This window comes from Octopus bimaculoides, chromosome 1 (genome assembly GCF_046866305.1).
Source record: "Octopus bimaculoides isolate indiv1 chromosome 1, ASM4686630v1, whole genome shotgun sequence".
Lineage (NCBI taxonomy): Eukaryota > Metazoa > Mollusca > Cephalopoda > Octopoda > Octopodidae > Octopus > Octopus bimaculoides.
Window position 1 is genome coordinate 6,494,702 of NC_142928.1, and position 14,794 is coordinate 6,509,495.

Consider the following 14,794-nt stretch of genomic DNA (forward strand, 5'->3'; position numbering starts at 1 on the left):
TAAGTCAGCGCTTGAAGAAACAGCACTATCTGAACGTGGTCGATGGTGCTTTGGAGGACCAGGAGGTGGTGTTAAACCAGGCTGAACTATAAAATATAATCAAAAGAAATGTGACCATGTTGTGTTACCAGTCATTCTGGTCCAAATAAGTATGGGAATTTTTGTGAAAAATTATAAGTTATAGTAAAATTATAGTAAAATTACGATAAATTTTAATGAAATATATTGATGTCCTTTATTGCTTCACCTTTGTATTAATTATGGATGATGAATTTAGTTGTTCTTCATAACTTTTATAATCCCTGATATGTTTTTTATTTGAAATGTGATTTAACAATGGTCCTTTAACTAGATTTTTTCCTGTCTCGTCGTTGTCATTGTTGTCATTTAACATTCGTTTTCCATACTCACACGGTTTGAACATTTTGACAAGAGCCACATCAGATTCCTTTGCCTGCTTTGGCACAGGGTCTGCAGCTGGATGCCCCTCCTAATGCCAACCACTTTACAGAGTATACTGGGTGCCTTTTATGTGGCACTAGCACCAGTGGGGTTGCCAAGTAACTTGCAAGACAAAAGATTCCTTGGCTGGGAGAGGGAGTGGTTCTGAGAAAGGTGGCTTGTTCCAGTTGAGAGGTTAAAGTATAATAGATGGATAGTTTGTGAACCTCTAATTTAAGGTGTATATATACATATATATACATATCCAAATTGAAGGAGTTGAGCAGGTAAAATCCAGGTTACATATGTTTCCAAGCTAGCAAAACCTCGGAAGTAATAATTACCTAACGAGGGGTGCTCTACTCACTACTCATCAGGTGGAAGATACAAACAGAGGTTGGGTTGATTGGGAGGGATAGATTATGTGTACATGTAAAACCACAAACGTACATTTAACCTTTTTGATACCAACCTGGCTGTAACAGTCTCTGGCTCTGTAATACAAATGTCTTGTTTTCATAAGTTTTGAATTAAAATCTTCCACTAAACCTTAGTCACAATTTATGTTCCTAACACTAGCTGAATGATAACTAAGTTATTTTACTAAATTCTTTGTTATATTTAAAATTAATTGAAAGAAACACAGATCATCTCAACAGAAATATGGTAACAAAAGGGTTTAATATCTTTCAGTTCACATTCATGATTTAAAGAAACAAAGGAAGACTCTTAAGACAGTCCTAAATAAAATTGTTAACGTAAAAGTCAAAACAAAGAAAGATGAGGGGATGGGGACAACTGGAACGCTTTTGGCTATGGTTCAGGATTGGTTCAGGATTGGCCTTGTTTTAAGCTACAACGAAGAAAATCTCAAAGATGACCGTTTTAAAGAAAGAGTTGTCCATCGTTGATAAACTTTGGCACCAGAAGAGAATCTGCTGCATTGTGTATGTTCTGTGTATTGAAATTACAGCTGTTATTTACAGGTGGTTGCATAAGCACCGTAGTGGAGGCGCAATGACTCAGTCGTTAGGGCAGCGGACTCGCGGTCGTAGGATCGCGGTTTCGATTCCCAGACCGGCGTTGTGAGTGTTTATTGAGCGAAAACACCTAAAACTCCACGAGGCTCTGGCAGGAGTATTGTGGCGAACCCTGCTGTACTCTTTCACCACAACTTTCTCTCACTCTTACTTTCTGTTGTGCCTGTAATTCAAAGGGTCAGCCTTGTCACACTGTGTGTCACGCTGAATCTCCCCGAGAACTACGTTAAGAGTACACCTGTCTGTGGAGTGCTCAGCCACTTGCACGTTAATTTCATTCTCGACGTCGTAAGCGACGGAGTGCCAACAACAACAACATAAGCACCGTTAGTTCAATATTCTGCATCAGATAAAAAGACTAAATGGTCAAGGTGGACATTGAGATAAATCCTGGCCTGGCTCCAAGCAGGATATAAGTGGGGTAACTCTAATACATTTTGAGTGATTTATCTCCCTTGCTTAAGAGCGCTCAGTCAAGGGAGGTAACTTGTTGAAGGGGGCTTTTGCTTTACCGCGGAAACATGAAGTTATTAACGTGGAATATTAACGGGATCCGAGCGAGTAAAATACCAATTCACCAATTGCTGGAATCTTTACAGGCAGATATTATTTGTTTTCAGGAAACCAAAATCACTCGTGAGTTTGGAATATCATTTCATTTTAATTCTTCTAATTACAAATTGCAAAACAAAACACTTGTCTACCGTAAGAGGTAACAACAGAATACAGACATACATGTGTCTATGTATGTATGTATGTATCTATCTATCTATCTATCTATCTATATATATATATATATATATATATATATATATATATATATATATGTTGATGTTGGGGTTACAAGTAAACGAATGACAACACTCAACTCAATACTGGAGATATATTATGAAGAAGTCTCTATTATTTTCGTTTAATTAATAACTTCCACCACGAATTGCTATTTTACCTTTCACTTACGAATACAAAGAATATGAAATTTATGTTGGCTTTTATTCCCTTTTATTCCTCAGAGCTGGAAACTGTCGACATTTATTCTAAGAATGTCGACAATTTTCTGTTTTTTCTTTGTTTGTTTGTTTGGAATTGACGAAATAAGAATCCGTGACACATCCGAAACGATTCATTCTAATTTAAATTTTCCTGTTTTAAAAGAATCGTTTATTTACAACCGTGGATGGCCACTTTTAGACTCACTTAACCAGAGTCTGCACTAGACTTGCTAATCATCGTTACTAGCAAAAGATTTGATTGTTGTTTCAGAATATTTCTGTAGAGTTGGCTTTCTTCCTTGAAATGGCAAACTGTTTTGTTTACCATTTCCATAGTGTGTCAATGAGGAGGTCTGTATGTGGACGTTTGACCTACTAAAAAGAAAGGAAGAGTGCTAGGAAAAATACAGTCCTAGACCCAATATACTTGATAATAATAATAATAATAATAATAATAATAAATGCCCTGATGCAGTACCAGGCAGTGGCTCTCATGGTTTCTGATCTTAATTGATTGGAAGTGTTATCATGTACATTGTTTTGTCTTGGTATAAAAAGATGAGCTACAGTAAATATTCTGCTCAATACCACAGATTTGCCTATCTGTTGTTTGACCTTAACCAGTTGAGCATGTCCCTTGGTGGCTGAAGATATGTGCATCTCTGATCATGAGCAGAAGTAGTTGGGGAGCATCATAGCCATGTGTTGAGAGGAATTTTTTGGGGTTTGAATAATTCCCCTTTGGAAACATGGGTGTTTTGCTCAACATCCTTAAACCTTATTCAGGGACCTTTTGAGTGGGATGGGTTACTCGTCCTGAAGAAAATTCTAACTGGACCCCACCTGCAAGGTCACGTGCTGTTTATCTTGACATGAGATCACCATGTCGCGCACATATGGTTGTGATGCATGTGCCTGGTGTACCCTTATCAGACGGGTAGTCATGATGGGTATAATGGGCTTCGTATATTTTACCATAGTCTCACTTTGATAGTATTCACTGGTCTCTCACTCAATAATGATAATAATAATAATAATAATAATAATAATAATAATAATCTTTTCTACTATAGGCACAAGGCCTGGAATTTGTGGGTAGGGATCTAGTTGATTACATTGATCCAGTACTTGACTGGTACTTAATTTATTGACCCAGAAAGGATGAAAGGCATATTCGACCTTGGCAGAATTTGAACCCAGAATGTAAAGATGGCCGAAATGCTGCAAAACATTTTGCCTGGCCTGCTAACGATGCTGCCAATTCGCCAATAATAATGTGAAATGGCCAACACCAACCACCGTACTCAGGATTTTGACAATCTCCTTCTCTTTTCTACGATGACATAATCTAAATTCCTTTCCAACCGATTTGAATGTGAATATGCTAATCACTGTTGTATTTCATCGTTGGGGGACAACTTCTCCTTTCAGATGAATCTGTGCTTATAACAATTTTTGATTTATTGATCCAACCAAATTCTGGGGTACCATGGTGTTTCAGCCTTGTATGTCCCTTCAGACAAAGCTAAATGAGACCAATGAATCTAACAAGAATATTTGGTTCTTGTTTGTTGAATTTTTTCTGATTATGAAGAAGTTATAGGAAGCGTATTTTTTCAAATTCCATTGGAAGTGTAATGGGTTGTGAATACTGAAATGGTTTTCATAGTCTTGCATTCTTGTTTGTTATTTACTTTTTGTTCTCCCTTTCTTGTTCATCTTTTGTTCTCAAAAATGATCAAAGCTTCACCTCTCAGATACCAATGGCCCTTCTTAAAGAGCATCACCAATGGAATATGTGGTTGCTCAGGTCACTGGAAAATCGTGACTGATCCTGTCTAGACTACACAATCCATATGCCCTCATGTACAAGGAAACTAGAGAACTGATGATATTTCCTTGTCTAACATATATAATATCCCAGCTTACACATGGAACGTCTACTGTCTGTAGTTCTCAGGAGCTAGGGTCCTAACTCGTTCTGGAATTATAGTGAAAAGGGGCTGTGCGAGACAACCAGGCACACTGTCTTGTCCCCAACTTCCTGGATCAGTGGCAAGGTAGGTCAAGACAACTAGAAGTATTTTCGGATGCTGGGAGATGACCAGGGTTATCTTTGTGTCTCACTGTGCTCTGAGATGTGCATCTTACAGGGACATTGCTGGACATTGGCCTTCTGTTGTTGAAAGTTGACCAACTATCATTGGGTTTCTTTTACACATTCCACTAATGTGGATGAGGGGATAAGGAGCTTGCTTCCAACCATGTGATCTCAGGTTCAGTCCCTCTGTGTGGAACCTTGGGGAAGTGCCCTCTATTATGGCCCCAAGCTGAACAAAGCCTTGTGACTGAATTTGGTTTGATAAAAACTGATAAGAAGCTTGTTGGGAACATTAAAACAATGATGATGATGATAGTGCAAGCATGATTGTGTGGTTGAGAAGTTTGTTCCCTAACCGCATGGTTTCAAGTTCAGTTCCACTGCATAGTGCCTTGGGCAGGTATCTTCTGTGGTTCCAAGCTCACCAAAGCCTTCTGAGTGGATTTGGTAGATAGAAGCTGTGTGTGTGTGTGTGTATATATATATATATATATATATATATATATATATATATATATATATATATATATATATGTATGTATGTATGTATGTATGTTTGTATGTATGTGTGTGTGTGTGTGTGTGTCCGTTTCTTGGCATTGTGATTTCTAATATTCTGTGAGATTATGTCAGGCTATGAAGAAAGATTACTTTGCTTGGAAGCTGGTGAGGGTGGGTGACAGGAAAAGCATCTGGCTGTAGAGAAAGAATCTGCCTTAATAATGCCAACAACGAAGAGTGGATTTCAAAACAATGATGAAGAGGATGAACCTTTGGTAGGAAGACTTGTTGAAGGTTTGAATGAAATTGTGTGTGTATGAGAGAGAGAGAGAGAGATACACTTGCTGGATCACAGAATGAGAGAGAGAGAGTTTAGTCAAGTTCTCTTTTAATTGGTTAATTAACTGTATCTAATTAGTAGAGTCCTACCATTTCCATCTGCTTATTGAGGACAGTATAGTTGATCATTCAACTTCAACTTCTGTATGTCATTAGTCATTTCTGTTAATCAAATAACTATATCAATCACAGTTAGAATAATTTACTATTTATCATAATCAAGGTGGTGTGAGCTGAAGGAATCGTTAGCAGAGCGGCATGTCACCTGTCTTCGTGTTCTCATCTCAAATTCTGCTGAGGCCACCTTTGCCTTTCATCCGTTCGGAGTCGGTCGATAAAACAAGGACCAGTTGTAATCAACTTAACCCCTCACCTGAAATTGCTGGCCTTGTGCTAAACTTTGAAACCAATATTTATCGTAAACAGTGTGGGTATAATTAACCCTTTCGTTAATAACCTGGCTGAACCCGCCTCTGGCTCTGAGTACAAATGTCTTGTTTTCATAAGTTCTGAATCAAAATCTTCCACCAAACCTTAGTCACAATTTGTATTCCCAACACTAGCTGAATGATAACTAAGTTATTTTACTAAATTCTTTGTTATATTTAAAATAATTGAAAGAAACACAGAGCATCTCAAAGTAAATGCAGTAACGAAAGGGTTAATGGATAATTATCATAATTAGGTTGTATGGCATGAGTTATTATTACTGAGTGTGTGATAAAGTAATATTCATTATAATTAGTGTGCATGTGTGTACTTAATTAATATAATTAGTATGCAATAAATTAATAATTAGTGTATGATAAATTAATATTGATCTTAATTAGTAAGTGAGATAAATTAATATTTAAAGAACAAATAAATGCCACATTTATATGGTCATGTGATAGTGTTTATAGTGAAATTCTAAATATTGGTTTCGAATTTTGGCACAAGGCCAGCAGTTTTTGTAGGGAGGGGGTAAGTTGACCCAGTGTCTGACTGGTACTTATTTTATTGGCCCTGAAAGGAGGAAAGAAAAGTTAACCTTGGCTGAATTTGAACTCAAAACATGAAAACAAACAAAACACAGCTAAGCATTTTGCCCAACGAGCTAATGCTTCTGCCAGCTCATCACCCTAACGAAATTATAGGTATTATCTGCTATCATAAACACAAGACCTCAAATTTGGTGGAAAAGATCATCATCATCATCATCATCGTCACCATCATCATCATCGTCACCATCATCATCATCGTCACCATCATCATCATCGTCACCATCATCATCATCGTCACCATCATCATCATCATCTAATGGCCATCTTCCATGCAAAAATAATCTAGATGGTTTGACAGGATGTGATGGATCCAAGGAATGCTTTGACATGGTTTCTAAAGCTGGGAACCATTCTTAACCTCCAACCACTTTCACAGCATGCATTAGGTACTTTCTTGTGGCACCAGCCCTACTGGTATTTTCTCTGTAATTCTGCTATAGATTCAGCCAAGAGAACCACATCCTCAGCATGTAGGAGTTCCCATAGACTCCATTGTGGTGATCTGCAAGACAATGATAATAAAGAGGAGGGGACTTAGGACTGAAGCCTGTTGGACCCTGAAATCATTGACTCTCTTTTATTTGCTGCATCTTTGTACCTGACTTGTACAACAGTCCTTACAAGCCATTTGGATGAACATAAAGTCCCCGGTATTTAACAGGTATTTTATTGACCCTGGTAAAATGAATGGATGAAGTTGAATGCAGCAGCATTTGAACTCAAACACTTAAATCCAACACAAGGCATGTTGTGTTGTGCTCTACTGATTCTGCCAAACGACTTTCTGATCTCTAGATTTCTATTCTCTGCCATGTTTACATGTTAATTGTATCTTTTCCTTTGCCATTACCTGTGAAATAGTTTCCCCCCTTTTTTCTCTCCTCCCAGGTGACATGTTAGATGAGATGACGGCAATAGTGGACGGCTACAATGCATTTTTCAGTTTCTCTCGTAAAAGAAGTGGTTACTCTGGTAAGTTCCACCTCCTGAGGAGATGTCACGCTTTTGTAATTAAGTAGTAATTAAGTTGTAATTAATGGAAACCCTTGACTTGTTGTTGTTTTTCTGTTGGCCCTTTAGGTGTTGTGACCTACTGTAAAGACCACTGTCTCCCAGTTAAAGCTGAAGAAGGTTTATCAGGGACCCTTAACAAGAAAGGGGCTGACGATGTTGTTGGTTACTATGGTGATCACAGTGAGTTTTCAAAAGATGAGCTTGATGCTCTTGATGCTGAAGGCCGAACTGTGATAACCCAACACGAGATTAGGTAGATATTTACTCAATGTTTTACATTTAAATATACAGTAGAACCTCGCAGTATGAGTGCACCATTATACGAGTAGTTTGCTGTACAAGCCGAGACTCATGTGAATTTTTGTCTTAAAGTACAAGCAGAAATCCGTAGTACGAGCACACAAATCGTCCCATATTTAAGGCAATTCAGTTAATAAAACCAATTTACATAATTCTTTTGCATTCTCTTTCTTTATAATTGTCATTTTACTTGTAACTACACCTTTTCTGTTTTGAAACCCATAAAAAATTACTTTTGAGTGTTTTTGTAGGCTGAAACGGATTATATTTTAGTTAATTTCATTGGGGAAAATTGATTTGTAAAACGAGTAAGTCATAAGATTATCTTGGTTATGGAACGAATTGAACTTGTACTGTGAGGTATCGCTGTATTTAAATTATCTATTAAAATATGTACTTAATTATTTATATCTACGGAGATGTACTTGCATAGCAAGTGACCTGATCTGAAATTGTGTGCTGTAACGAAAACAATTGCAGTGTGGAAGGTGTTTATAAGCCATTTAAAAACACACAAAAACTGTTAGATTCACTTCAACATTTAAATTTAATTTGCCAAAATATTTTCATCACTTTGAGACCGAGACTTGTTCATTGACAAAATTCCGTGTTGCACAGCAAATTAAATTTAAATGTTGAAGTGAATCTAACAGTTTTTGTTGTTGTATGTGATTTAACGTTGTCTCCTGTTTTGTCTTGTAGGAATCCTGACGGCAGCTGCAGTCAAATGGCTATCATTAATGTCTACTGCCCACGATATGATTCTGAAAATGAAGAACGTCACAGCTTCAAACTGAGGTTCTTCGCTCTCTTACAAACCCGAGCTGAGGCATTAATTGAAAGCGGCAGGTAGAGTTTCTTTCCGTCTTTTGTCTCCCCATTCTTCCTTTTCCTTTTGTCCCTCAATTTCCTGACTTCAGACCTTGCTACAGTGAAGTTCTTTTCTCCTTTATGATTCTGGGGTTGAAATAAAATTCACCCTTTTGCATTTAACCCTTTAGCATATCAAACCAGCCAGATCTGAACTCTTACACCTACCCTACAATGTCATTCTAAAAATATACAACCCCTTCATTGAAATCTCAAGGCTTCAAGAATAGACTTGACTGAATGACTGTAAATAGTAGCGGTCTGAGTGAGAGAGAGAGAGAGAGTAGGCATTAATCGCAGGAAGTCCTAAGGTGTCATTTGGTTGTTTGTTGGAATATCATTTGTTGGTCCGTGTATAGTTCATGGATAATTTATTGGATTCTTACGTTGTTGTTACCCTGCTTCATTGTATATTTTGTTACTACACGGTTATAGTGTAAAAAAGTACCGTCATAAATAGTGACAATACTACAATAATTGGTGACGAGCTGGCAGAAACGTTAGCACGCCGGGCGAAATGCTTAGCAGTATTCCATCTGTCTTTACATTCTGAGTTCAAATTCCACCGAGGTCGACTTTGCCTTTCATCCTTTCAGGGTCAATATATTAAGTACCAGTTGCATACTGCGGTCGATCTAATCGATTGGGCCCCTCCCCCAAAATTTCTGGTCTCTGCTCCTCTGAACCAAACCAGTTACATACCCTTTCCTTCCAGGCCCACTCCTCTCGACAAGCAAGTGATGCACCCTCTCCACCCAGACTCATTTCTGTTACCAATTTCTCCCCTTCCCCATCACCATTATTTTATCTCTGAACCAACTGTCTCCGCTCAGGCCTACTTCTCTGAACACCCTCTCCATCCTGGCCCACATTTCCCACCAGATACTTTTACTGTGCTTCACCGTTCCAACACCACACTTAACAACCTCAGCCTGTGATCCCTTCCCAGAACTGTGGCCCCCACCCCCCTCAGCTTAGTCTCTCCAAACACTCACCTTTATTCAACTAGAACATTAATTCCTGTCACAAACCTGGGAGCGTAGCCAGCAGCTGTCACAGTCACTGCCCCTCCCATCCCTCCTCTCATTTGCTTATCAATGTAATAATAATAATAATAATAATTTCAAATTTTTGCCACAAGGGTAGCTTGGGGGATGAGTCGATTACATCGACCCCAGTGTTTCACTGGTACTTAATTCATCAACTCTGAAAAGAATAAAGGCTAAGTCAACCTTGGTGGAATTTGAACTCAGAATGTGGTCAAGGGTGAAATACCACTAAGCATTTCGTCCAGTGTGTCAACGGTTCTGTCAGCTCATCACCTTAATAATAATAATAATAATGATAATAATAATAATAATAATAGAATAGGAAGCCAGACATAGTGTTGATTGAGAAAGAAAGCAAACGATGCTGGATCATAGATATAGCAAACCCAGCTGACAAGGTATGCGATGAGGAAGAAAGAAAAGTCAAGAGATATAACAGGTTAGCTTGGGAAGTTAAGCAGCTGTGGTCAATGAAAAAGGTAGCAGTAGTACCAATAATTGTCGGAGTCCTGGGAACAGTGAGTAAAAATCTCAAGAAGTACGTGGAACAATTAGGGGCAGTAATAAGGGTGGAGCACTTGCAGAAAACAGCACTGCTTAGAACCGCTCGAATACTCTGGAAGGTGCTCGAAAAATAAGAGGTGTTACCTTAGTTCACTGGTTGTGAACAGCTGACACAGTAGTACATCTCCAGCATTAGAAGCTGTGCAAAGGTAATAATAATAATAATAATAATAATAATAATAATCATCATCATCATTGTCCCTATTTCTAAGGCTGCTAATGGCCAAATCGTTAGCACACTGGCAAAATTCTTAGCTGAATTTTTTCCATCTTTACGTTCTGAGTTCAAATAGTGTTGGGGCTGGCTTTGCCTTTCACCCTTTATAGGGCTTGATAAAAGAATTACCAGTCGAGCACTGGGGTCGACTTAGCCCCTCCCCTCAAACTGCTGGCCTTGTGCCAATATTTGAAACCAATGTTGTCCTCATTTCTCTTTGCAGTCATGTGATCATTTTGGGAGACTTAAATACAACACATCAGAACATGGACCATTGTGAACCAGATTCAGAGGTCAGTGCTTTGGTATGCTTGATTGCGCTTTGAACTTTAATGAAGATAATTAGATGATAACTTTGTGTGTGTTTAATCTATTTTAGAACACAATGTGTGTGAGGAATTCCTACTTCACATGTCATTGTGTGGATCTTTCATTTGTTTCAGTCATTTGACTGTGGCCATGCTGGAGCACTGCCTTTAGTCGAACAAATCGACCCCAAGACTTATTCTTTGTAAGCCTTGTACTTATTCTATCGGTCCTTTTTACTGAACCACTAAGTTATGGGGACGAAAACACACCAACCTCAGTTGTCAAGCAATGGTGGCGGGACAAACACAGTCACACAAACACATATACAGTAATTCCTCGCCATATTGCGGATCACCTATCGTGGTCCACCTATCGAGTCCCTCCTATCACGGTTCACTTGTCATGGTTTATTATTTCAGCTCACATCGATTCCTCTCTGGTGTTGTTTTGCTTTTATAATAAAATAAATATACACAAATTATAAAAATAATAAAACAAAATATATACAGTCCAATATTGTTTCTATTTCCTGGATTTTCACCTATGGCGGAGGGTTTTGGAACGTATCACCCGCGATAGTCGAGGGATTACTGTATATATGGTGGTTGTCTACTCCTTATGCAGAGTCTCACCACCTCCTGTACCTACACCTTAGCACCATCATGGCATCTGATGTGGCTTTTTAAACCAGACAGTGTATTGAAAAGACACCCGCATAGATTGCATATCTGATTTGGACCACAAAGAGCTGCAGATAAGTTCTGATCTTTGTATATATATATATATATATGCCCAGGAAGACCTGGGCTGAGGTGGTGAGGCAAGACCTTCGTACATTGGGCCTCACCGAGGCAATGACTACTGACCGAGACCTTTGGAAATGTGCTGTGCGTGAGAAGACCCGGCAAGCCAAGTAAGATCGTTGCCAGTGCCCCTGGACTGGTTCTTGTGCGGGTGGCACATGAGATGCACCATTTTGAGCGTGGCCGTTGCCAGTACCGCCTGACTGGCTCCCGTAGGATTTTCGAGCGAGATCGTTGCTAGTGCCCCTGGACTGGCTTGTGCCGGTGGCACATAAAAGACACCATTTCGAGCGTGGCCATTTTCGTGCGGGTGACACGTAAAAGCACCCACTACACTCTCTGAGTGGTTGGCGTTAGGAAGGGCATCCAGCTGTAGAAACTCTGCCAAATCAGACTGGAGCCTGGTGTTGCCATCCCGTTTCACCAGTCCTCAGTCAAATCGTCCAACCCATGCTAGCATGGAAAGCGGACGTTAAACGATGATGATGATGATGATGATATATATATATATATATATATATATATATATATATTTATATGATGGGTTTCTTTCAATTTCCATCTATCAAATCCTCTCACAAGGTTTTGGTCGGCCTGAGGCTATAGTAGAAGACACTTGCCCAAGGTGCCACACAGTGGGACTGAACCTGGAACCATGTGGTTGGGAAGCAAGCTTCTTACCATACAGCCACTCCTGCACCTGGGTGAAGTATTTTATCCTAACCCTGCCCTGTCCCTGGCTTTTAGTGCTTAGGCGTGTTTGGCTCATGTTTGCAATGTTGAGAGTTTGACACCTGGTGGTGGTGCATGATGTCCTTAAGCAAGACCCTTGACTTTCCTGTAGTTCCGGTTTACTCTGTGTGTGTGTGTTTGTCCCCTCCATTACTGCTTGACAACCAGTGTTGGTGTGTCTATGTCTCTGTAACTTAGCGGTTTGGCAAAAGAGACTGATGGAATAAGTGCCAGGCTTAAAATATTGTTGTGTGGTTGATTCATTCAAGAAAAATTTGTCAAGGCGATGCGACAGTCTAATGCCTAAAATAAGTAAAAGATAAATGATGAAATGCCACCAGGAATTTTGTCCAATCTTTTCCTGATTTTTGTCCATTCTTTTCCTTTTCTGTGAGTTGTGTTCTTATCAGTTCTTTCATTATGTTTTTCTCCTTTTTCCAGGGTGGATCCCATTCAATACCAAGTCGTTGTTGGTTGAATCAAATGTTGTGTCATAAACAGCAAACTGATGAACTCTCTGACAAAAGTGACCTGCATGATAAAGATACCCAACCTGCCACTGTTACGGGAGGACATTTTGTCGACACGTTTCGCTATCTCCACCCTGACCAGCTGGAGGCCTACACTAACTGGTGTACCCTAACGGGTGCCCGACAGACAAACTTTGGTAGACGTCTTGATTATATTCTTTGCAATGAACGCCTTAATTCTGCTCTGACCAGTTGTTGTATTATGGCCAATATTGATGGTTCTGACCATTGTCCTGTAAAAGCCAGTTTTAATTTTTCAGTTGTTACTGCTCTGAAGGCACCCAGTCACTGTGCAAAATTCATGCCGGAATTTGCTGGCAAACAACAGAAACTGTCCATGTTTTTCACTAAATCTTATGGTAAACCCTCCACAGATATGTCTGGCAACAACAATATCGTTCAGCATTCAGCAAGCACAGAATGGAAAGATAAGCGGAAACACTCTCCGCATTCATTGAAGCGGCAATCATCTGAAAGTTTAGGATCGCAGAAGAAAAAGGGCAAATCTTGCTTAGAAAATAAACCGAAACAAATAAACTTAATGGGGTTTTTCAACAAGAAACCATCGTCTTGTCCTGGTCAGTTAGGACGGAATTCTTCTTCAGAGCTGGATGAGTTTAAAAACAGTAAAAAAACATCATCAGATGACTCCGATATTAATGATTCGTCTGAATCTCAGGAAGTGACAACAGAACCTTCGATTTCATCCCATTTAGAAATTTCTTCAAAGAATGTCCAAGACTCTTCATTGTTGGAAGCAGACAAAGAAGAACTAATAGTTTCCAAAGTGAAGTCCACAACAGACCAAACTTCAAATTCCCAGGTGTTAGCTTGGAAGAATCTGTTGAAAGGGCCACCTCCAGCTCCCCTGTGTCCTGGGCACAGTGAGCCATGTGTTCTGCGAACAGTGAAGAAACCTGGCCCTACACAAGGTAGACAGTTCTACACCTGTTCTCGACCTGACGGAGCTGCGAACAACCAGGAAGCTCGATGCAATTTCTTTAAATGGATTAAAGATTTAAAGAAGTAGATTAAATGGATTAAGGATTTAAAGAAGTAGATTGATGGAAAAAAAAAAAAAAACTGAAATTTCTATTTTTGTAGAAAACAAATTACTGATTTGGTTTGAATAATTCAAAGAATTTGTAATCTGGGAATTAGGTTCAGTTCCCAGTTGATCCATTTTGCTTCACATGCACCTTGTAAATTGCAATAATTTCAGGGGCAGGCCAGCTAGGAAGAGTCATTGTTGACTCGATATATTACATGGTAGCTCTTTGACTCATAACTTGAGGACTCATTGTGACTGACTCACTGTAACTACATGCATTGTGAATCTGATATTGTGAATCTGATATTGTGACTCAATGACTCACTCTAACTCATTGACTCATTGTGACTAAATGACTCACTGTGACTCAATGACTCACTGTGACTTTGACTTATTGTGACTCAATGACTTACTGTGACTGAATGACTCATTGTGTCTGAATGACCCACTGTGACTGAATGACTCATTGCAAGACACTGACTCATTTTGACTCAAGGACTCATTGTGACTCAGTGATTCATTGTGAGTCAATGTGATTTCAGAGACATTTAAAAAAAAACTTTCCACTATGTTAAGACACTGTTTTATCACACCCGGGTAAACCTTATTTTATAAATTTTACAAATTAAATGTTGTTTCTACTAATGTTGTGTTATTTTGTTTTAATTTTGTTTTCATATAACAATTTATGGGACAATAATGTCATTAGCTGCAGCTTTTTGATTAGCTGATCATTGCTTCACTGCATTTCTATCACTAGCAAAGATAAGGGAGTATGTATAATTCGATGCAAAACAAATATCACAGGGGCCTTTACGCGAAGAATACCAGTTTGTTTTTACTTTCTCATATTTATGTGTCCTTCAAACAAAACCTGTCAGGTCAGTAATCAGTAAGA

General features: G+C 39.0%; 1 protein-coding gene across 1 annotated transcript; it reads left to right on the plus strand.

The window, feature by feature from the left end:
- The first annotated feature begins 1,986 nt into the window (after positions 1–1,986).
- Positions 1,987–14,541, plus strand: LOC106875990 (DNA-(apurinic or apyrimidinic site) endonuclease 2). Its single transcript, XM_014924332.3, has 6 exons — positions 1,987–2,117; positions 7,346–7,429; positions 7,538–7,724; positions 8,474–8,620; positions 10,695–10,764; positions 12,757–14,541. Exons 1-6 carry the CDS (start codon positions 2,003–2,005, stop codon positions 13,873–13,875), a joined length of 1,722 nt encoding a protein of 573 aa, XP_014779818.2. The 5' UTR covers positions 1,987–2,002; the 3' UTR covers positions 13,876–14,541.
- Positions 14,542–14,794: the final 253 nt, after the last annotated feature.